The 23,241-nt window shown below is 35.8% G+C and overlaps 1 protein-coding gene across 1 annotated transcript in view; it reads right to left on the bottom strand.

Moving 5' to 3' along the window:
• Nucleotides 1–23,241, bottom strand: part of yata (N-terminal kinase-like protein yata) — a 238,753-nt gene that overhangs the window by 149,062 nt on the left and 66,450 nt on the right. Inside the window, exons 5-6 of the mRNA XM_090380105.1 lie at nucleotides 21,466–21,680; nucleotides 5,543–5,633 (exon numbers count right to left, since the gene is read on the bottom strand). Of these exons, the coding sequence (XP_090236231.1) occupies nucleotides 5,543–5,633; nucleotides 21,466–21,680 (306 nt within the window). The remainder of the gene's footprint in view (nucleotides 1–5,542; nucleotides 5,634–21,465; nucleotides 21,681–23,241) is intronic.

Raw genomic sequence — 23,241 nt, 5'->3', positions numbered from 1 at the left:
GTATGGACAGGTCTGACAAAGTGTATTGTTATAACTATTAAATTTTAGATAGCTGCTATTATGTTTATTGCAAGTTACTACGTCTGTAGTATCAGGAGTAGGAGTGTCAACAGTAAAAGCATCGCAGGCAATATCGGTAAGAGCCACCTTATTATTACTGGTTGCTATCTCAGTTAGATCATTAGGATCGCAGGCTATGTTAGTAGGAGCCTCAACATTGGCACTGAATAAATTCAGTTGGACAGCAGCATTAGATGCTGAATGGCTAGTAGAAGTACTTGTCGGAACACCCTGAGCCCCAGTGATATCCGCGGTACAGTTTATCCTACGCGACCGACGTAGTATCATATTATTCTTATTTGTGTAGAAACTCATGATCGTATAAATATCAGATGGGAGCATACATATAAAATTTTCCAGCAAACGTCAGAAGACCCAAACAGGGAAAAGGCTATCTGAGAAGCCAAAATTACAGACTGTAATTAATACTAAGAAGTGTTAACAGATGTGTTAACAGATGTATATTTCTAGCTATGTAGGAAGATTCCTGGTAGACGAGTCACAGCACAGGTAATCCCCTTTGTATTTCCAAGTATGAAAAAGCAAATAGTAAATGTTATAATAAATATAAATATTATAATAAATATTAAAATAAATATTAAATATTAAATAGTCACATAACCAATTAATGCCATCTAAGATGATTAAACATTACTTCGGTCTGTATAAATATGAATATGAGTTAAGTTAATAGTGGTAAGAGTTTTTAAAGGTAAAATATGATATACTAGCTTATCAGATAAACCAAAAACCATAGCGGGTACCCAACGTGACCTGGAAAAAATATAAATATATGCCATGACATAAGCATCTTATTTTAATCTTAATGCATTCTATACATCTGTGCATTGCCTGCCATAACCAGGATACCTTACTATAAGGTTGCATCCTATGTTAATTATTTTACTTTTTCTTTTCTGTTTACCTTTCACTTTCTTATCCCTATTTATTCATACCTCATGAACTATTAGAGTATTAGAAGGAGATTGAGGTACTATATCTATCCTTCTACCTTTTTCCGTTCACCTTGGTTAGCGCTAGCTTCCACTGTTACTTTTGCTTAGACTACCGTGACTGCATTTACTATCAACTATGCACATATGCCTAATAATAATTATAGCTCTTTCTCTAATTTAAATTTAAATTTTGGCTATCCGTCGGGCTAACAGTCATCTTGCCAGCTAACTGGGATTAATTTGGGATTAATCCCAGTAAGATTATGTTGATTAATCCTAAATTTGGGATTAATCAACATAATCTTACTATTTTACATATATTTGGACATAGTTATGCTGGACGATGACTACAGAAACGGATAGCTCGTTAATTATGGTTGATACATTGAAAGGGTTAGCCCTCGAAAAAGTACCTTTCAATGTATCTTATTGCCATAATTAATATTTTAATGGTATATTTTTTATATATTTTTATAATTTATTGCTTATGTCATGGCATATATTTATATTTTTTCCAGGTCACGTTGGGTACCCGCTATGGTTTTTGGTTTACCTGATAAGCTAGTATATCATATTTTACCTTTAAAAACTCTTACCACTATTAACTTAACTCATATTCATATATATACATACATATATATATATACATACATATATATATATACATACATATATATATACATACATATATATATGACTTCCAAAAATATCACCCTACAACAATATCAAGCAACAATAGACGCGACTGTGCACTCAAAACCAAACCAGTGATAAAACAAACAATGAACAGGGCTAACCCCTCATTTACTGAAAGACCACCATCAGACAGATAAGTATAGCTCCACTCGATTATTCCGATAATTACCTGTTGGGCTTTGTTTCTCCTCTACCAGTTTGCCGAATCCGAAGTTAAGAATAAAAAAATTTTCAAAAATTAAAATTAAACTGAAAGACAAATTGACATAAAACTATCCTTATTCAATGAATTAAATAATCTAAAAGAGCAAAATAATCTCACTAATACGGCAAAACTGATAAGGAGTTAACAGAAACGGGTAATTATGAGACATTCCTTTAAAACTGGCTATCGATCCGCTCAAAGCCCCAGATGAAGTAGCGGATAGATGACCAGGTAAGGGAATGTTAGTTAGTATTGATTAATATTATTAATTAAAGTTAAATAATTATAATTATAACTAACTTCATTAGTTATTATATAATTTGAACACCACCACAGACCCCCCTAGGAATAGGTTAGACTAAAAACGCTAACCAAATCTCCTGTTCAGGATACACCTTAATACCCTATAGAAAATAGACACCAAAATTTAAGTAATCTAAGCAATCAAACTAATATATATATATATATATATATACACATGTATGTATGTATGTATGTATGTATGTATGTATGTATATATATATATATATATATATATATGTATACACGATGGATAATGACAGGTACACAAAAACATTAATGAACTGCAGACCCACTGGCAAATGGAGTAGAGAAAGGCCAGGAAGAAGATGGAAAGATGATCAATCATAACCCAACAAGCAACATGCTTAATGGTAAGAAAATGAAACATCAAATAACATCCCGAGACATACAAACATTCTTTTTTAACAGCCACATACAACTGTTTGTAATAAACAACATAATGCTTATTTTAATAGTAGTAGTAGTAGTGGCATGTGATGCAAGAAAGCAAGTGTATGAGCTTATGCAGCATCAGCCAAAAAAAAAAAAAAAAAATCACACCATTCCATTCCCTCCAAATGCCTGTCCAGTTCCTCCTTAAATTTATTTAACCTGTCAACTTCCACAATGACAGATGGAAGTTTGTTCCAGCAATTAACCACCCGCTGGCTAAAGGCAAATTGCCGCACATCTATTCTACATCTGTCTTTTCTTAATTTGAATTTATGCCCCCTTAGGTTCGTAATCTGAACAAGTGGAAGGATCCCATCAGAATTCAGCGTGCTCAACCCATTCAAGGCTTTATATACCTCAATCAGATCACCGCGCAGGTGCCTAGTCTCCAGCCACTGCAATTTGCAGAACTTAAGCCTCTCTTGGTAAGAGGATCCCTTCATTCCCCTCACCAATCTTGTTGCCCTTCTCTGTACACGCTCAAGTAAATCTACATCCTTCCTAAAATGAGGCCTCCAGACCTGTACGCAGTACTCAAGCCTTGGCCTGACCATTGCCTTATACAGAGGGACAATCACCTCCTTCTCCCTGCTAGCAAAATTCCTATATATCACTGACAAAACCTCATGACCTGCCCTGGCAACCTGTCTGCATTGCTCAGAAAACTTCATATCTGACTGCACAATTACTCCCAGGTCTTTTTCATTTTCTACCACCTTAAGTGTAGTACCACACAGTTGGTACGTTTCTCTAGGGTTACTTCTACCCATATGCAGTACTTTGCATTTGTCAAGGTTAAACTTCACAGTTGCCACTTCTTAGCCCATCTGCCCAAATTATCTAGATCCTGTTGCAGTAGCACACTGCCATTACTGTCATTGACAACCCTGCCAACCTTTGTATCATCTGCAAACTTCGACATTAAGCCTGATATACCTTCATCAATATCATTGATAAATATACAAAACAACAGTGGACCTAACACTGAACCCTGTGGGACTCCACTAATAACATTAGTCCACGAAGAGCAGTACCCATTGATTACCACCCTCTGTCTTCTCCCACTTAACCATCCTTTTAATGTACAGTAATACCCCGACTTACGCGAACTCGGAGTTACGTGGTTCTTGATTTTTTCGTTTGGCAACGCTGCCGCCCACTATCTTCAAGGTCGTTTTTCATATGTTATCGATATATGGTGCGACGGCGGAGAATGAGAACGAAAGATGAACAAAATTCAACTTTGCTGCTTTTATGTTTTTTATATCAGTGAAGGGGAAACACATTTCACCATAATAACGTAAAAACCAACACAATTCCAGCTATCGGTATAATCGCAAATGCAATTAGATCGAGTTTACTACCAGTTTATAACAGATTTCACTAGCAGAAACGCAACTGGATTTTTATTGTTTTATGGTAGTAACCCCTAAAAATGTGAGGTGTTAATAGTGTATCTCTGCCTTTATGGTGTTGTTTATTCAGCTGCTACATGCACGCAGCTTTGTTTATGCGTATCAAGCATGCCTCCTCGTTTTGTAATTGTGCTTTATTCCCTAAAAATGAGTAAAATACTTAATTAAAAGGTGTGAAAAGGAAGCGTCCTGGTGAAGACACTGCAGATTCAGAGAAAAAAAGAAAAGCAATTATCAATAAACAGAGGCGGACTGGGTCAAAAATTCTTACCCGGGAAAATTTATAGTGGCCTCATACTATGGTTTATGGCCAAAATCACACTGGCCCACCGGGGTTTCCCCGGTAAGGCTTATGGCCAGTCCGCCTCTGTCAATAGAGAAAAAATATAAAATTGTGAAACGCTTTGAGCGAAATGAAAGACCATGTGATATTGCACGTGCTACAGGCCTAAACGAAGCAACGGCGAAAAGCACATGACAATTGCAAACTTGACAGGTTGAAAATTGAAAAGGGCTCAATTGTAAAGGGCTTAAAAATTTTAGAAAACATAGACTCCAACGAAGAACGTGTTATAGCTACAAAGCAAGGAATAAAAAAATTATTAGCTTGCTACGAAGAAATTCTGTGTGAAAAAAAGAATGCGCTGTGTTGTCAGACGAATTTGTTAGATTTTATGAAGCCATCGACATCGAAATAACTTTTTAACGTAAGTCATTTGTTTTTTAATACATATTTTGTATTTATATGTATAAAGAACTGCAATTTTATTAATATTTTTCTTCTAAACTAGTGTTTTTGTTAGTCCTTGGTCCCAATTAAGCAAAATTTATATGTATTTATATGCAAAGTTGTACCCCGACTTACCCGAATTCGACTTACGCGATTTTCGTCGGACCTACCTATCGCGTAACTTCGGGGTATTACTGTATTAACATTAAAATTAATGTTAATGTATTAACATGCAGTTTGCATATAAACAACAAACAGTATGACTAGTAATGATGACAAAAATGAAACTTAGTAATCTTGTTATCACATATGAGAAAATTATTGAATTGCTCCATAGCATAATTTTTATCTTTTTCATAGTGACTAAATTAACATAAACTGTCTATTTATGAATGTCCACCACACCAACACTAAATTATTAATATTTTAAATGAGGATTATGAAAATTTTGCACAGTGTTCATATGAGTATCTTATTAAAAATTTATTGTGATTATTAATAATGGTATGTTCTGATTTTATATGGATACTTTGAACTTGTTTAAATTTAAGTGGACATATTTTGGTCCCTTAACTTGAAACTAACAATGTTTTATGTAATGGATTACTTATTTTTGCAAAGAATGTTATGCTCATGCAAATTACCTATAAACACAGAAACCACTGATTTCAATCGGTCCCTCACACTATTAATATACATAAACAACATAATTATATACACTTACATTTTCTGTGGATTTTAATGCAGCAGAGGAGGGGAGTGACCCATTGAATGCTTCCCACACCAAACATCCTAAACCCCAACTATCTCTTGACCTTAGAGGGAAAAAGAAAATCATTAAATATAAACATAAATGCAAATTGCACATCTATATATACAAAAATGGAATTTTACATTAAACGTCTTTATTCTGCTCAATATTTTAATATCCTACTACTCTTAATGTCATTTGGCACTTATGACATTAAGAGTATGAGATCTGCAGATTTACTTAACAAGGACAGGGCACAAGTTAGAATTAAATTAAAATGTCTGCAATTCTGTCCACACATGACAAGAGGAAGTAAATGATGAGAGTCTCATCAAACAATTCAACAATGGAGAGACTGTGCAAGGCTCATGGAATAGAATTTTTCTAGGTGTGATCTGTGCTTTAACAGGAGAGAATGCTTCTACAGGGATGGGATACACTTAAATAGAAAGAGTGCAAGAATATTTGCTGATGCTATCAAGGCAGTGTTAGGTGGGCTAGAAAACTGCTAGCATTGGGGAGGGGAATGCATAATAGATTAAAAATCTATTATCATATAATAGTAGAATAATAGATTAAAAATAGCCGCAGGCAGAGTGAAAGTGTTTCTATATATATCTGTATATATCTTTATTGCGCTGCTTCTACTGGAACGAGCAGCAGCCTTGAAAACAAGATCCTGGGGATTTCAAGGACTGCTGGGAGTCAACTTAAAACAAGTAAATACATTAAGCGATCACTCAATTATGACCACCCCTATGAAAACTGAATGCGACTCATTGACCACGTGAGGTATCAGAGTGCGGAGTTAGTTGACCTACGTAGCATAGATAAGGTGTCAGTGATTCAGTAGGTAGTAAAATTCTGAGCGTGATGGGTAAAAGGAAGGATTTATCGGACTTTTGATAAAGGACAGATTGTGGGTGCTCAATGAGCTGGTGCATGGATTTCCCAAACTGCTGAACAGGTGGGGTGTTCGAGAGCCACCGTAGTTAAAGTGTACCAGGACTAGTATCAAAATGGTCAAACAACAACCCGATGGCAAAACTGCAAAGATCAGCAAAAGGTTGATGTCAGAGGTGAGCGCCGGGTCCGACAACTTGTACAGTCACAGCACTGTTGAAGAGTTGACTACCCAATACAACATGGGCCAATCCGGAATGATATCTGGCATGACCATGAGTTGCATGCTCACACATATGGGCTATACCAGCAGACGACCCCTACGGCATCCTCTCCTAACCAAGGTTTATCGGTGTAAAAGATTTGCCTGGTGCAAAGAGCATGCAAGTTGGATGTTAGAAGAGTGGAAGAAGGTGTGTTGGTCGAATGAGTCATGGTGTTTACTCCGCACCGTGGATGGTTGTGTACAGATTTGGTGTCAACAACATGAGGCTCTTGTTTCATCGTGCATGGTATCAAAAGTGCAGGCCGGTGGAGGCAGTTGTATGGTGTGGGGCATGTTTCACTGACAGGAACTTGGACCCCTGGTGCACGTGGAACAATTATATAATATCGGTGTAAATACACCACAGTTAACCCATAGATTTGAGCTACAATTGTAGCATAGAAGGCATCATTTTAATTGTATCTCGTAATGTGGTTGCCTTCACAACAAGATAGCTACTATTGAATTACTTCAAATAAATAATGCTTCTGTAGTAGAGAAGACTACTGTTATTTATTTTCAGCGGTACCACCACCCAGACGATTGTTTCAAAGCTGTTTGGCTTCGTCATCAGTGGGTAGGCAGGTACCCAGGTAATACAACAAGCCATCTCAGTTGCGAAGTTATATCCACATTATGAGAGATGCCAAAAGGGTGTGGTGGTAATGTATTTGGAAAATTAAATGCACTAGGCATAATCCTTATGGGTTTTGATAATTAACTATATAATATCGGTGTAAATACACCATAGTTAACCCATAGATTTGAGCTACGATTGTAGCGTAGAAGGCATCGTTTTAATTGTATCTCATAATGTGGTTGCCTTCACAACAAGATAGCTACTATTGAATTACTTCAAATAAATAACGCTTCTCTAGTAGAGAAGACTACTGTTATTTATTTTCAGCGGTACCACCACCCAGACGATCGTTTCAAAGCTGTTTGTATGTATGTATGTGAATATCTACTCGATTATCTACTTGTCCCTATTAGACTTAGAAAAGCAAAAAGTAGAGGGAAAGTTATAGTAGGAGGGGAAGAGGAAATGAAACGATTCAGAAGAATGAAAGGGACAGTAACTCCTTCAACTCACACCACTCAAAAACTCATAAATTCCTCGAATAGGCAACACTTCTCCAGTAGAGAAGACTGTTGTTACCTATTCTCGGAAACTCAGTGATTATCTGGCTCCCCTAGCGACTGTTTCAAGACTATTGGCCTATCATCAGTGGGCGGGCAGGTACCCAGGTAATACAACAAGCCATCTCAGTTGCGAAGTTATATCCACATTATGAGAGATGCCAAAAGGGCGTGGTGGTAATGTATTTGGAAAATTAAATGCACTAGGCATAATCCTTATGGGTTTTGATAATTAACTATATAATATCGGTGTAAATACACCATAGTTAACCCATAGATTTGAGCTACGATTGTAGCGTAGAAGGCATCGTTTTAATTGTATCTCATAATGTGGTTGCCTTCACAACAAGATAGCTACTATTGAATTACTTCAAATAAATAACGCTTCTCTAGTTGAGAAGACTACTGTTATTTATTTTCAGTGGTACCACCACCCAGACGATTGTTTCGAAGCTGTTTGGCTTCGTCATCAGTGGGCAGGCAGGTACCCAGGTACTGATGACGAAGCCAAACAGCTTTGAAACGATCGTCTGGGTGGTGGTACCGCTGAAAATAAATAACAGTAGTCTTCTCTACTAGAGAAGCGTTATTTATTTGAAGTAATTCAATAGTAGCTATCTTGTTGTGAAGGCAACCACATTATGAGATACAATTAAAACGATGCCTTCTATGCTACAATTGTAGCTCAAATCTATGGGTTAACTATGGTGTATTTACACCGATATTATATAGTTAATTATCAAAACCCATAAGGATTATGCCTAGTGCATTTAATTTTCCAAATGTGGAACAATGTATCAGTGGTCTCCGCTATCGTCAACTGCTTGCTGACTGTGTACACCCCACTATGTCACACTTTTTCCTGAATGGCAAAGGCATCTTTCAAGATGACAATGCGCCAAGCCATCAAGCACTTGTTGTGTAGGAATGGTTTGAGGAACACAGTTCTGACTTCCAGCATATCGATTGGCCTCCGAACTCCTCCGATATCAATCCCATAGAGCACTTGTGGGACACTATGGAAACGCATATCAGATGTCTGGATACACCAATCACCACCATACCTGCATTGCTGACCGCATTACACACAGCTTGGTTGGCCATACCTCCCAAATGCTTCCGCCATCTTGTTGAATCAGTGCCACGTTGGATAGCTGCTGTACTAAGGGCAAAAGGAGGACCTATGAAGTATTAGATAGGTGGTCATAATTCAGTGATCACTCAGTGTAGATGGGCTGTGTTAGGGTAACTAAGAGTAAGAACAAATGAGATTGGTGAAAACACTGATCTTATCTGGTGCATGTATACCTGCATGTATGCCAATGCTAGGAGTATAGTAAATAAATATGATGAATTTGAAGTGCTGGTTGAGACATCGAATGCACTCATTGTTAGGATATCAGAGACGTATCACTCAGATATAAGGGAGGCAGAATTTGAATATAGGGAGTACAATGCATACGGAAAGGACAAACAATAGAAGGGGGGTATATTCTTAGTTAAGCAGCACAAAATCTAAGGCAGTGCATCCAGTTGATATAGGTAGCCAGTGCAATTGAGTCAGTTTGTTGTGATAAAATACTGGGAAAGCAAAAATGACAGTAGGAGTGTTATAGGCCTAATGATTACAATGAACAGCTGTACAGAGAAATGGAATGAGCCAGTAAATCAGAATGTCTTACAAGGGGTAGAATTTTTTCAGTCTGGTCTGTGCTTGTTGACAACAGAGACTTCTACAGGGATGGGATACACTTAAATAGAAAGGGTGCAAGAATATTTGCTGATGCTATTGAGGCAGTTTTAGGTGGGTTGGAAAACTGGCAGAGAAAAAGAATGTATGGGATGCATATAAAGCATCAGGTGACACAGACGGCTATGGCAGTAGAAACTAGTCTGTAATGAAGTCACAAAGGAGGTTATGCAGGCGAAGGCAGATTACGAGAAATCTTTGGCAAAGGATGCAAAGAAAAACAGCAAAGAGTTCTTTACTTATGTCAACTCTAGAATGAAAGGGATGAATCAGATTGGACCACTTAACATAGATATTGACTATGGTTGACTATTGACAATCATGCTCAGATATCTGATAAACTGAATGAGTATTTTGCATCTACATTCACACATGAGGAGTTATTCAATGAGGAGAGTGCAAGAAGTTTATCAAATGCTAACAGGGAGCTAAGTGATTCTGTAATAACTGAGAGCAAAGTGGAGGAGAAATTGTTAAAGTTAAACATAAGGAAGGCACCTGAAGTAAACAGGATCTATCCAGTTATATTAAAGGAGGCAGGAAAGGAAGTAAGCAAACCCTTAGCCATAATTATGAGAGCTTCCTTGGACTCAGGGGATGTCCCCAAGGACTGGAAGTGTGCTAATGTATCACCAATTCACAAAGGGAGTTCAAAAGGTGACACAAGTAACTACAGACCTGTTAGTTTAACTTGTGTTCCAGGGAAAATAATGGAATCACTGGTTAAAGAAGCATTGCAGGATCATCTAGACAAGACTGCAGTAATAGTTAAGACACAGCATGGGTTTGTTAAAGGGAGGCCTTGTCTGGCCAATTTGATTGGATACTATGAAGTGGTCACAAAAGAACTGAATGCCAAAAATAATTTTGAGATCATATACTTGGATTTCAGGAAAGCTTTTGATACTGTTGCACATGGAAGACTGCTGTACAAATTGGAGAGCTACAATGGATAAAGGTGATGTGAAAAATGTTATTAGTGAGTTCCCCAGGGTTCGGTGTTGGGCCCATTGCTGTTTTCAGTATTTATGAATGATATTGATGAAGGTATATCAGGTTTAATGTCCAAGATTGCAGATGATACAAAGGTTGGCAGGGTTGTTAACAACAGTAAAGATAGTATGCTACTCCAACTGGATCTAGATAAGTTGGGAAAATGGGCTGAGAAGTGGCAACTGAAGTTTAAAATTGACAAATGCAAAGTGCTGCATATGGATAGCAATAACCAAAGAGAAATGTACCAACTGTGTAGTACTACACTCAGGGAAGAGGAAAGTGAAAAAGACCTGGGGGTAACTGTGAAGTTAAATATGAACTTCGCTGAGAAGTGCAGACGGGCTGCCAGGGCAGGTCATGGAGTCTTGTCAATGATACATACGAATTTTGCTAGCAGGGACAGGGAGGTGATTATCCTGTTATACAAGGCAATGGTCAGGCCACACCTAGAGTACTGTGCACAGGTCTGGAGGCCTCATTTTAGGAAGAATGTAGATTTCCTAGAATGAGTACAAAGAAGGGCAACAAGATTGGTGATGGGAAGAAAGGAGTGCTCTTACCAAGAAAAAGCTTAAGATCTGATTGAGGTGTATAAGGCCTTGAATGGGTTGAGCAAGCTGAATGCTGATGGGATTCTTCCTCTTGCTCAGACTAAGAACCTGAGGGGGACACAGTTTCAAATTGAGAAAAGCTAGTTGTAGAATTGATGTGCGGAAATTTACCTTTACCCAGCAGGTAGTTGATTGGTGGAACAGGCTTCCATCTTTTGTTGTGGAAGCTAATAGCCTAAATAAATTTAAGACTGAACTGGACAGGCATTTGTTCCAAATGTTTGTATATGTTGTACACGTTGGCACCAATGACATTAAGAGTAGGAGATCTGCAGATTTACTTAACAAGTACAAGTCAATGTTGCAAAAAAGTCGTGAGTTAGGGTTAAATTTGAAAGTGTCTGCAATTCTGCCCAGACATGATAGGAGGGAGTACATGATGAGAGCCTTGTCAATCATTTTGGCCCTAGAGGGACTGTGCAAGGCTCAAGGGGTAGAATTTTTTCAGTGTGGTCTGTGCTTGTTAACAGGAGAGTCTGCTTCTACAGGGATGGGATATACTTAAATAGAAAGAATGCAAGAATATTTGCTGATTCTATTGAGGCAGTGTTAGGTGGGTCGGAAAACTGCTAGCTTGGGAGGATTCACAGACTAAAAGGTTAAAAGTAGCCGCAGGCAGAGGTGAAGGTGATTCTTGCACAACTTCTATTAGAATAAGTAGCGACCTGAAGCGAGGGGGACTGGGGGTTTCAGGGACTGATGGTAGTCATCATGAAACAGGTGGGTATATGGGATGTGTAAGGGTAACTAAGAATAGGTGCATGTATGCTTGCATGTATACCAATGCTAGAAGTATAGTAAATAAATTTGAGGAATTTGAAGTGTTGGTCAAGACATCAAAGGCGGATATTGTTGGGATATCAGAGACGTGGTGTCACACTGATATTAGGAATGCAGAATTGGAATTTGGGGAGTACAATGTGTACAGAAAGGATAGACAGGATAGGAAGAGAGGAGGTGTCATGCTGTTAATTAAAAAAAACATAAAATCAAAAGAAATGCATCCAGTTGATATAGATGAACAGTGCACTGTTGAGTCAGTTTGGTGTGACATAAGCACTGCGAAATCAAAAATTAGGAATATGTTCTAGGCCTAATGACTCGAATCAGTACAATGAACAATTGTACGGGGAAATAGAGTGAGCTAGTAAATCAGAATGTCTTATAAAGGGGGATTTTAACTTCCCAGATATTGACTGGAACTTGTGGGTTGGTCACTCACACACTAGTAAGACTTTTGTGGATTTAATGGATGATTGGCAGAAAATGAACCTGAAGAATTGGAAACAAGCCAATTATGATATGCAACGTTCTCTTGAACAGCCTTAGCACATTTATTGGTAAACCAAGTTTCAGATAAAGGACGAGATTTTAAAGTGGAGTGTGGAATTATGTATTCCATTCCTACATGAATAATTAGAACTGAGACCACGTATATTTGTGAAATGAACTAGGAAGTGTTTGGGAAGTTTAGATCTTTTCGCACATAAGTTTGCTCTATTGGTTTGTCTATTCATGGTGTATTCAATAGTAAGAAAAAATTGAGGGGGAACATGCTGTATGAAGTAATGAAATTTTTGAATATGGCATACACATGGTAAGAATATACACAGATCCTTGACATAACGTGGCCTCGACAAAGCCCCCCCTCCCCCCACCACATAAACACTACTCAGACTTCCTCCAGTCACTATCTGGCAAAATAAAGGTACAAGATTATACACTATCTGATCCGGAAGCCTCCTGGGGAGTTACCAATAGGTTTGGTCCAGTGTACTAACTAGCGGCCGGCCTGTGAACACCGTTTAGGGATGTACCCTTGAAATGTTAGGAAGATTGGATCTCGCCATGATGTCCATCATAACCTCAAAAGTCATCAGTCATATTGCATGATGGAAAAGATGGAGAAGGATGACCGGAACTTAGCTGTGGAGACTAAACATGGGTTCCACCATTTCAAGCCTCCAATAAGCAAAGTGGTGGTATTGCACTGGTTGATGAAAGTCATCTACAATCTAGGATTGCCTGGTAACACAGAGGGGTGGCATTCCTCCATGTGGTTTGGGCGCCACACCTCGACCCCTGCTTACGTTGGTTCAAATAGGGAAGAAAAGAATTTACACTCAGTGAATTTTGAGTCAAACTGTGAATGAATGCTGACATAGTTCAGGCATGGATTTGTACTAGTTTGGAAGAAAGAGGTGGAATTACAGATACAAATTCGAAAGAACAGAGCTTATGGAAACATTTATAGAAAAAGGAATGCAGAAAACTGTGATATGGAAAGGATGGTATTACCTGTGATATAGAGTGGAGTGAATTTGTAGGTAAAGAGTAACTAATTAATATGACTGGTCACTTTTGAACAGAGGCAAAGAGTTTAAGAGAAGCTTTGGGCACACCACCCTAGATGTGGAACAGTATTCTGTGATAAGATGGATTTGCAATTGATAGAGAGCCAGTGGCTGGATAATTAAACTAAATGACTGACTTTCTTAAATTTTACTGAACTTTCTATAGTACAAAGTACTTTAGTATATAAAGTATAAGGTTTATTAGTATGAATTAACTGGGGAATAATATAAGTATAAACTCTTATGCAACAAAAGTATAAATACAATGGTATGAAAGAATTAAAAAAGGACTTCACAAAACACTAATTTTACGTACTGATGCGGATAATTGGCATCTTGAAAAAAGGCTATTAACACTGGCCATAGAAAAACAAAAAAACATTTTTGAAGCATCTGTATATTACAGAACCTTCTGAAAAGGCAAAAACCTCAGTCACACCATGAAATTTCATCTCATTAGTAAAATAATGGCTCTAAGAAATTAATATTTCTCATTTCAATTTCTGTTAGAGCAGTATGGCTCATTTCAGTTCTGAACAAACATCTACTTTGTTCAGAACTGAAATTAAATTTCAGGTTCTGAACAAAGTAGATTTTTAATAAAAACAAACATAATTAGTTAATTCAAAAGTTATAAATTATTATTAGTTTAAAATACTTTACAAATTATAAATTAAATGCTTATAAAGATTTAATTAATATAATTTGGCAGAAGCCTTAACTTAAAAATGACATGAGACAAAAATTTAATTAACCAAAACAGTTCCTATTTTTGTTTTCTTTCTATGTTCATGCATAGGTCATTCAACAGATATCTAGAGCTAAAAGCAGGAGCAATGAATAAGAATAACATTACCCATAATGAAGTGATTGATCAGGTGGAGCATGAAAACATCATAATCCAAATTTAAAATGAATGAAAACTCCATAGTAGTCTAGCATTAATTGCAAAATTAGCAAATAAAAAAAAAAAAAAAAAGTCAAGAGAGAAGGTGAACTGGTGGAGCTGGTGTATGGAGTTTACCATTCAGTTTTTTTTTTTTTTTTTATTTAAAAAAATAAAAGACTACAAACTGTTTAAATTTGTGCACTTATGATGCCAACTATTATTTAAACAATATATAGGATATGATTAAAAAAAACTTTTAATTGTAATAGTACAACTTGAAAAAATTAATTCTCTTTTACTAGGTTTATGATGCAACACAATACAATTCAAAAGAATCTGATTCACAAATAGAACTTTGATAACTGACAGAGTACTTCTTCAAAAGACACTATCTACAAGAATTTCATAGACGGTTACAGATAATAACAGGTTACAGACTTATCATGCATTTTCCTCATCAGCTTCAAAGCAGAAGTTCAAGGTTTTATTCCATATCAGTTCCTCCAAAACCTGTTTAATATGCTGTTGTTTTCATAGAACAAATTGAATTTCTTGTTTAATACTTTTAAAAGGAACCATAATTTAAACATACAGGATTTTATAATATTATAAAAATTATCTATTAACAAGGTTGTACTGATTTTATATTGGAAGCATCTCATCTAGATTTCGTATTCCTCTGACATCAGGTACTAGAGCCTACCAACTGGAACTGAGCTTAAGGAGTAACACATCACAAATGAAGTTGTCCTTGAAGCACTAGTTGGCTAATCACTGTAATAATTTATTTCACTAACACCAATTTTTGTCACCAAATGTGGGGGGGGGTGCTAGTGCACCTTCAACCACTGCACATGGTGCTTCAAAGTCAAATATTTCTCAAAGTATCCCGATTCATTAACAGCTACACAAACTTCTGAAACATAAGCAAAAATTATTAAACTTCCAAAAAAAATTGGTTTCGATATACAGTCGATTCCGGTTATTTGGGACACATCGGGACTAGTGCATTTTGGCCAGATTAAGCGGCTGCCCCAGTTATCCGAAGTTTCACGTAAATAGTTAAAAATACAATGGAACCCCGCTTTACAATTGGTTCACTGTATAATCAAATCATGTTACGATGGACCCACCATAGTAAAGTACCGTTCACTATATGATGTGTAGTAATCGCCGATCATTGTAATCCCGTTTGTGAATTGAATTTTAATTCTATTAAACGGCGATTCTAATTAGCGAAAATAGGAGGAATATTATCCACAGGCAGTAAAGATATATTAAGCACAAATTTACCCTTTATTACCTTACCAATTAAAAAATTAAATGATACGTGAAAATTGGAAGAATATATGTGATAATCGGAATAATTAATACGTACTTAATATGTACATACTAACTAGTTGACATTTCTGTTCACTGACATTTGTGGGTGGGGGTTAAAATTTAAAACAGTAAAAAGATAAGCAATCAATAACAAAGAACACGGTACACACAAATTGCAAGTAACACGATACATGCAAGTGAGAACAGAGTAACAAGTTACAAAGCTTTAAAAATAGGAATGATGAGAAGATTCTGAAAATTAATTTTTTTATATGATTGAAGATTTCATGGAAGTGCAAACACATTTCACCATAATAATCCACAGAATTCCAGATGACTGTATTATCGCAAATTCAATAAGATCGAGTTTACTATCTGTTTATGATAGATTGCACTAACAGAAAAGCCCAATAAACAGGTGACTGCTAATTGTTTTATGGTTGTGACCTCCAGAAATCTGACCAAACCATGTGGTACAGTTGGAGACAATCGTAGGGTAATCTCCAGTGCTGCGGTCTCCTGCTCCGATTAACCGGCATGTTGTCCTAATTAAGCGAAGTAAACCCTGGCTATTTTCTCAATTGGGTTCTGTTTTTTAAGATTTGCCCCAAATAAACGGCTGCCCAGATTAACCGGTGGCCCAAATAACCGGAATCCACTGTAAAAACAAACATTGAATTAGAAGATTTTTTTTACTGTCAAATCTCGTGTTTTGGTTATAGTGGATCGAAATTTAATGTCTGAACATTTATTATTTGCTAGGATACAAGTTTTTTAGTGGACTATTTGTTTCTCTGTTAGTTATTTATAAATGGTGAGCACAGCCATTGCAAATTTGTGACTCCAATTGTCTGTTACTGGTATTGCATATTGAGGTAATTTTTTTGCCTATTTTTTTAGATAAGTTTATTAATCTTCAATTAAATTATTTTTATTCAAAAAACTGAATTTTTCTTTTTAGCATACTTCAGCCATTAATAATGAATAGGAAACCTCTTAAGAAAAAAACTTATCACCACAATACCGAATGGAAAAAAGAATTATTCTTTATAATGATTAATGAAAAATGCACATGTTGAAGAACCAAAAAAAAAAAAGATAAATTATTATTATTATTAGCCATATAGTGCAAGGAAGCCTGAGGCTTATGCTGCACCAGCTAAAAAAAAAAAATTTCCAAGTTACCCAGAGAGAGAGAGAGAGAGAGAGAGAGAGAGAGAGAGAGAGAGAGAGAGAGAGAGTAGAAGGGAATCACCAAGAAGAGAAGAATGATGGTATCCAGCTAAGGACCCTGGGTGTGCCAATGCCAAGCCCATACTCACCAGATGTGAGCCCTTGGGGTTAATTAGAAAGACATTTTAATACTGTGCATAAAAAATTTGCAGTTGATTTTCATTAAAAATCATTAAAGTAGGGGAAATAAAGTACAAGATTTATTTTGTAGTTTTGAAAAACAACAAACATTTTTTAAAACTCCTATTGTTAAATCCATGGCTGATACTGCTGCATCTTTTCATGTATCTCATATTACTGCCAAACATAATAAACCTTTCAAGAATGGTGAAATAATAAAAGAGGCATTTTTGGAAGCCGGTGACTCTTTATTTGATAATTTTAAAAATAAAAATGAAATAATGAATGCCATTAAAGATATGCAACTACAAGAAATATGGTAACAAGAAGAACAGAAACTATGTCTAGCAATAGTAAAAGAGTTTGCTTCCAATAGTTTTCTTTGCAAATGGATGAATCTACTGATATCACTGACACAGCTCAAATGTGTATTTATATTTGTATGGTGTTCAAAGATTGTAGCATTAAGGATGATTTCTTAAAATAATTCCATTACAAGGAAAAACTCAGGGGCAAGACGTTTATGAAGCTTTTAAAACAACAACTACCGAAGAATATTTACTACTTGAAAAACTTGTGTCAATTACCACTGATGGAGCCCCAAGTATGAGTGTATAATAAGGGATTTGTTTCAATTTGTAAAAAAGATCCCCATTTTCCAAAATTTCAATCTTACCATTGTGTTAATTAGTAGCAAATATTGTGTGGCAAGTCTGCAAAAATTCAAAAAATAATTGACCTGGTGCTAAAAATTGTGAACTCTGTCAGAGCTACAGTTTTGCAACAATGCCTGTTTCGAGATTTTCTGGAAAATTCAGATCAAATTACAATGATTTAAAACTACATACAAGAGTGCATTGGTTAAGTGAAGGACATGTTTTAGAAAGATCTGTGGAGCTTTCACCAGAAATTAAATTATTTTTGAAAGAAAGAGAAGATTACTACCAAGAGCTTTATGAAGTAGATTGGCTTCTAGATTTAGCTTTTTTAATAGATGTCACTATGTTATTAAGTAAATTAAATCTGGAACTCAAGGGCAAAAACAAAGATGTGCCTTCAATGATAAGACTTATGAAAGCTTTTAAAAGCAAACTCGTGAATTTGCTAATAATGACAATTGAGATTAGCAAACATATACTAAATGGTCAGATACTATCAGCTAAATTAGATACTTATATTGTTATCCTGGAAAATTAAACACAGAATTTGACAATCATTTTTATAACTTTAAGCAACTTGAACCAATTGCTGCATTTTTTTCATTTCCTTTTGCCAAAGTTGACATTCAAGAAATTTCTATGAAGACAGGAGATATCTTTAATATGGATTCAACTGACATAGAAGAAAAGATAATCATGCTGCAAAACAATATACAATTAAAAATAAGAAATCAAGATACAAACTTTTGGAGTCATGTTCCAAATGAAAAATTTTGAAACAAAAAAATGTAGCACTGATTATACATGCCTATTTTGCCTCAACATATTTGTGTGAATCTTTGTTTTTTAGTATGAATATAATAAAATCAAAAAATCAAAATGTGCTAACAAACAAAATCTGGAAGATTGTTTGCATCTTTTGGTATCTGATTACACAAATATTTAGCTAGCAATATGCAACATAAAAGTGCTCACAGAAAAAATAAAAATACTTAATTATTTTATTAAATGTGCGTATAAATTTGCATCAATAAATTTTTTACAAAAGTGTGTTCGTTTTACTTGACACCTACCATACTATCATAGTATTTTACATGTGAATAAAATGAAAGTTTATTATTATTATCTGTTTAAAGAAAAGAAAAATTTAGTAGCTTGCAGAAGGAATCCTAAATAAAAAGTAGCCCCCCACCAATGTTAAAAAGTTTGGGCATCCCTGATATACAAAGGGTACTAGGAAAGTTTTGCAATACAGCTTTGTTTATTTAATTTTTTCAAAGTAATTTCCTCTACATTCAATACACCTCTCCATCCTCCAAAACCAATCTTTAAACCAGTTCTGCCAAGTTTCACTAGGGAGTAAAGCACACTCGTTGTCCCAAGCCCATAGAAGGTCCTCATCACTGGAAAACTGCCTCCCTTTTAGCTTCATTTTCACATGCGGGAACAGTGCAAAGTCGCAGGGAGCAAGGTCTGGACTGTAGGGAGGGTGCTCGAGAAGTTTCAGTCCTGTCGTGGTCAAATATTCGGTGCAGGCTTTGGCGCGGTGAGCTGGAGCATTATCGTGATGGAGGTACCAGGTGTCCATTCTTGACTTTGGCCGCAGGTTCTTCATAGATCCAATGACTTTAGGCAGGCATTGTTCAGTATACCACTTAGCTGTGACTGTCTTCTGCGTGTCCAAAACGACACGTTCCACAATTCCACTCGATTTTAAAAATACAGCTATCATTTTCTTCTTTACAGATCGGGATTTTCTGACAATTACGGGTGTGTCGTCATCATCAAAGACCCAAACTTTGTTTTGAGCCTTGGTCGGCAGATCGTAATAGTACAGCCAAGTCTCGTCACCTGTCACGATGTTGTTCACATACCGAGATTGTCCCTTATCAAACTTTTTTAACATCTCCCGGCACCAAGTCACACGTCGTGTCATCTGCTCTTCAGTCAGTTGATGCGGCACCCAGAGAGAACAAAGTTTCTTCACATGCAAATGATCTTGCAGAATCGAACGAATTGCTGGTGCATTTAGGCCCAAAGTATCCTCTATCTGTTGGTAGGTCACTTGCCTGTTTTCGTCAAGCATTTTCCTCACAGCAGTAACGTTTTCCTCCGTAACTGACGTTCGTGGCCTTCCCGGCCTCTCAGAATCCTCCAGAGTGAAATTTCCCCTTTGGAATTCTTTATACCACCTGAATATCGTTGTACGATGTGGACAATCATCATCTAGTGCAAGAGTCATTTCTTCTAAGCACTCGTCTATGGTTAAACCACGCACGAAATTATACCGCAAAACTGTCCTTATCTCATTTCGTGACCACGATGCCATCGCAAGCACTTTACACTCTCACTACTAATGAATAACTGAGCCCATCGACTTGGCGCGGCGGCTACTATGCACGTATGAACATGTCTCAACATGCAGCAACAAGCAGCTTCCTGTGATTCATTGTTGCGTCATATTGCAAAACTTTCCTAGTACCCTTTGTACAGTATTCACTTTTTCCAGTTTCCAATATGAAATTGCTAGTTCTTTGAATACACAACTCTGTATTCCTCAATTTTGAATGGAATTTCAGAAAGTGCCATTGTTCAAATCTCCTTAGCACTAATATACCATACAATTTGTTTATTAAAGAATCATATAACAACTGCATTACTGAAATAACTGCAATACTGAATGTTGATACATTTTATTCTTAAAACTTGCTTAGTTTGTGGTGTGAAGACGATTGGAAGGTAAGCTTTGTTTTTATGTATTCAGTTATGCTATTTGTTTGCATTCAGCAACTCATATGTTAGACCATTTCCCATTAAGTTATTGTACTTTTCTTTACAAAGAAACTTATAGAAAACAAAACCTGCAGAACTGTAACCACATGTTATCACACTTATTGATGTTACTCATGTACCTCAGCTACATGCTGCATATTTATATGCTATCCTCTAAAATGGTTTCTCCTATAAGCATTGCCTCATTTGGAAGTGTGCAATAATTATATAAAATTTACAATTTCCAGAGTTTATTTTCAAAGTACATGTAGATATTGCTGTTTAATATTTTCATGTGAGAACAGGTTTTTCTTTTTTTATTTTTTTAATTATGACCAAAGAAATGCTGTCATCAGTTCTGGCAAATTAAATTATATGATTATTTCAGAAAGGACACATAAAACTTAAGTATATTACAGAAATGTGTATCACAATATGCATCTTTATTAATTGATACCATTGTGTCATTGTGTACTCATATAAAAAAAAAAAAGATAAAAAGGTTAGCTTTGCATATAACAGTTAGCTTTTAATGCAGACGTTAATTATCCCAGAAAGTGAGGATGCACTGTATATCAAACAAATATGATGTCACATTTCGTTTATAGCTCTTCCATCTCTGGGAAAATTATTATAATATATTTCTGTAAACTTCCTGAATATACTTGTATATCTCTGGTTATTGACCTAACCTCTAAAAAAATTCAAGACAGTGAATAAAAAGAAGAAAAAAAAAATATGGCTGACTGACGATAAAGAAAATTAGGATCATTTAGCTACCCCACAAAAGTCCAACACTCCAACAGATAACAGCATATCTTATCACCTTACACATAAAGCACGTTAACATATAATTCTGCATCTACCGTTATATAAATTACCATTTATGTCCTCTTCTAACAGTTGCATCTGTGCATTCTGGTGGTTTATATCTATCTAGGCATGGTAATGTCTTATAAGGAACTGTATCTGATGCAGAACACATGTAATCTACTCCTCCCAAATACCATTCTCCTGCACGGTTCACAAATACAGATGCCATACACACATTGTTATGAGTTAGATTACAGTCACTGATCAAGAAACTAAGGCCTTTCTGAAAATCAAATAAAGTATATGTTAACTTACTGACAGTGCAAGTGCTATGGTCTGAAAAGTTTATTTTTATGAGTATTTTTGCTGATATAAATTCAAAATAAAATCAGAACTGGCCATACTGTAATAAGAAAAACTTAAAAGAAAATATAAACTTGAGTCCTAAAGATGAATTTATTTTATTTGATTAATATGAGACCACCAGGAAGAATACTTTGTTTGGAGTTTTTGGCACATCAACTACTTAGGCCATAGCACACCAGTTCTTGAGGTACTCCAGTTCATACAGTTTTAAGTGTATCATGTTTGTACGAGCACACATGTTCACAGGCTGACTTAAATGTTGTGAGCTGAAAATAGGAGAATAACTGATGGAAGAAACTAACTCCATCCACCTAAGAGTGACTAATTACAAATGTGACTGAAGAGGTTTTTAAGGATTGTAATGGAATTCAAACTCTGACTTCTCCAAACAAGTGATCACCATACTGAAACAGAGGACAGGAAAAATACCACAGAATTAAAAAACAATAAAAAAAATTAAATAAATAAAATTTGTTTAGGTTTTTGTAAGTACAAATAATAATGAATTAAACCATGCTGATAAGAGATGCACCCTCTTACTATTATGGATATATTAAACAATTATGAACATATAGTAAGCCCGTTTTAACAGACCTCAAATTAACTGACTTTGGAAATAGCAGATAGAATCCAGTATACCCCTTCAGTGATGGTGTAATTTCCTCAGTCTGATGGTATTTACCATCAATTAAAACATTTTCACTTATAGGAAGGCACGATTTTCTTTACCATCACCTTCACAGCCTGCCAAGTATGTCACACATCAGTAGATCATCATCTGAATTTTCTGCAAAGATACTCAAGAGTTTTTCAGAGTCTGAATAAGCTTTAGGTCAGAATTTCTACTGCCACTACATGATACAGCAAAATTTCAAATTATTCTATTCCACACAACTTCAATTGCAGTGAAATACAATATTATAATATTTAATGTCTTATTTCATAATGCAGTGCTTTCTCATAACATTCTAACACTTTGGCAACTATATGTATTTATTACTAAGAAAAAGAAGAAACCTATGTGAAATTATCACAATACTTAGATTAATTTAACACTATTTCCCATGTGAACATATTGCTGAAAATACAGAAAGTATTTTTGCTTAATAGGAAGCCACTGGTGCCTATGTATAAATAAAATCTAAAAAAATAAAGGATTATAACAACTGAAATTAACAAAGTAAAAATTAAAAGAATAAATAAAAATATCTGCCCTCACCACAGGAAGCATTCCACTGAACTTCAGTTTAATGGAGCAACTGCTGCTTGTACGCTGAGCAAAAAGATCACAGAAGGACATTCCACCATCAAATACAGACATCTCAAAATTAATGAACTAAAATAAAGATAAGGGGTGGTCAATAGGCATGACTTCCCCAGGGTGCATCCATATTTGTAAATCTCAAAATGTCATATTTCCATAGTGAACTACTGAAGAACAGCAAAGTGGGTAATGAGGACCCCCCCAGTATTATATC

The sequence above is a fragment of the Mastigoproctus giganteus genome, chromosome 8, assembly GCF_048544385.1.
Source record: "Mastigoproctus giganteus isolate SK-2022 chromosome 8, ASM4854438v1, whole genome shotgun sequence".
Classification (NCBI taxonomy): domain Eukaryota; kingdom Metazoa; phylum Arthropoda; class Arachnida; order Uropygi; family Thelyphonidae; genus Mastigoproctus; species Mastigoproctus giganteus.
This window is presented reverse-complemented; position numbering and strand designations above follow the sequence as displayed.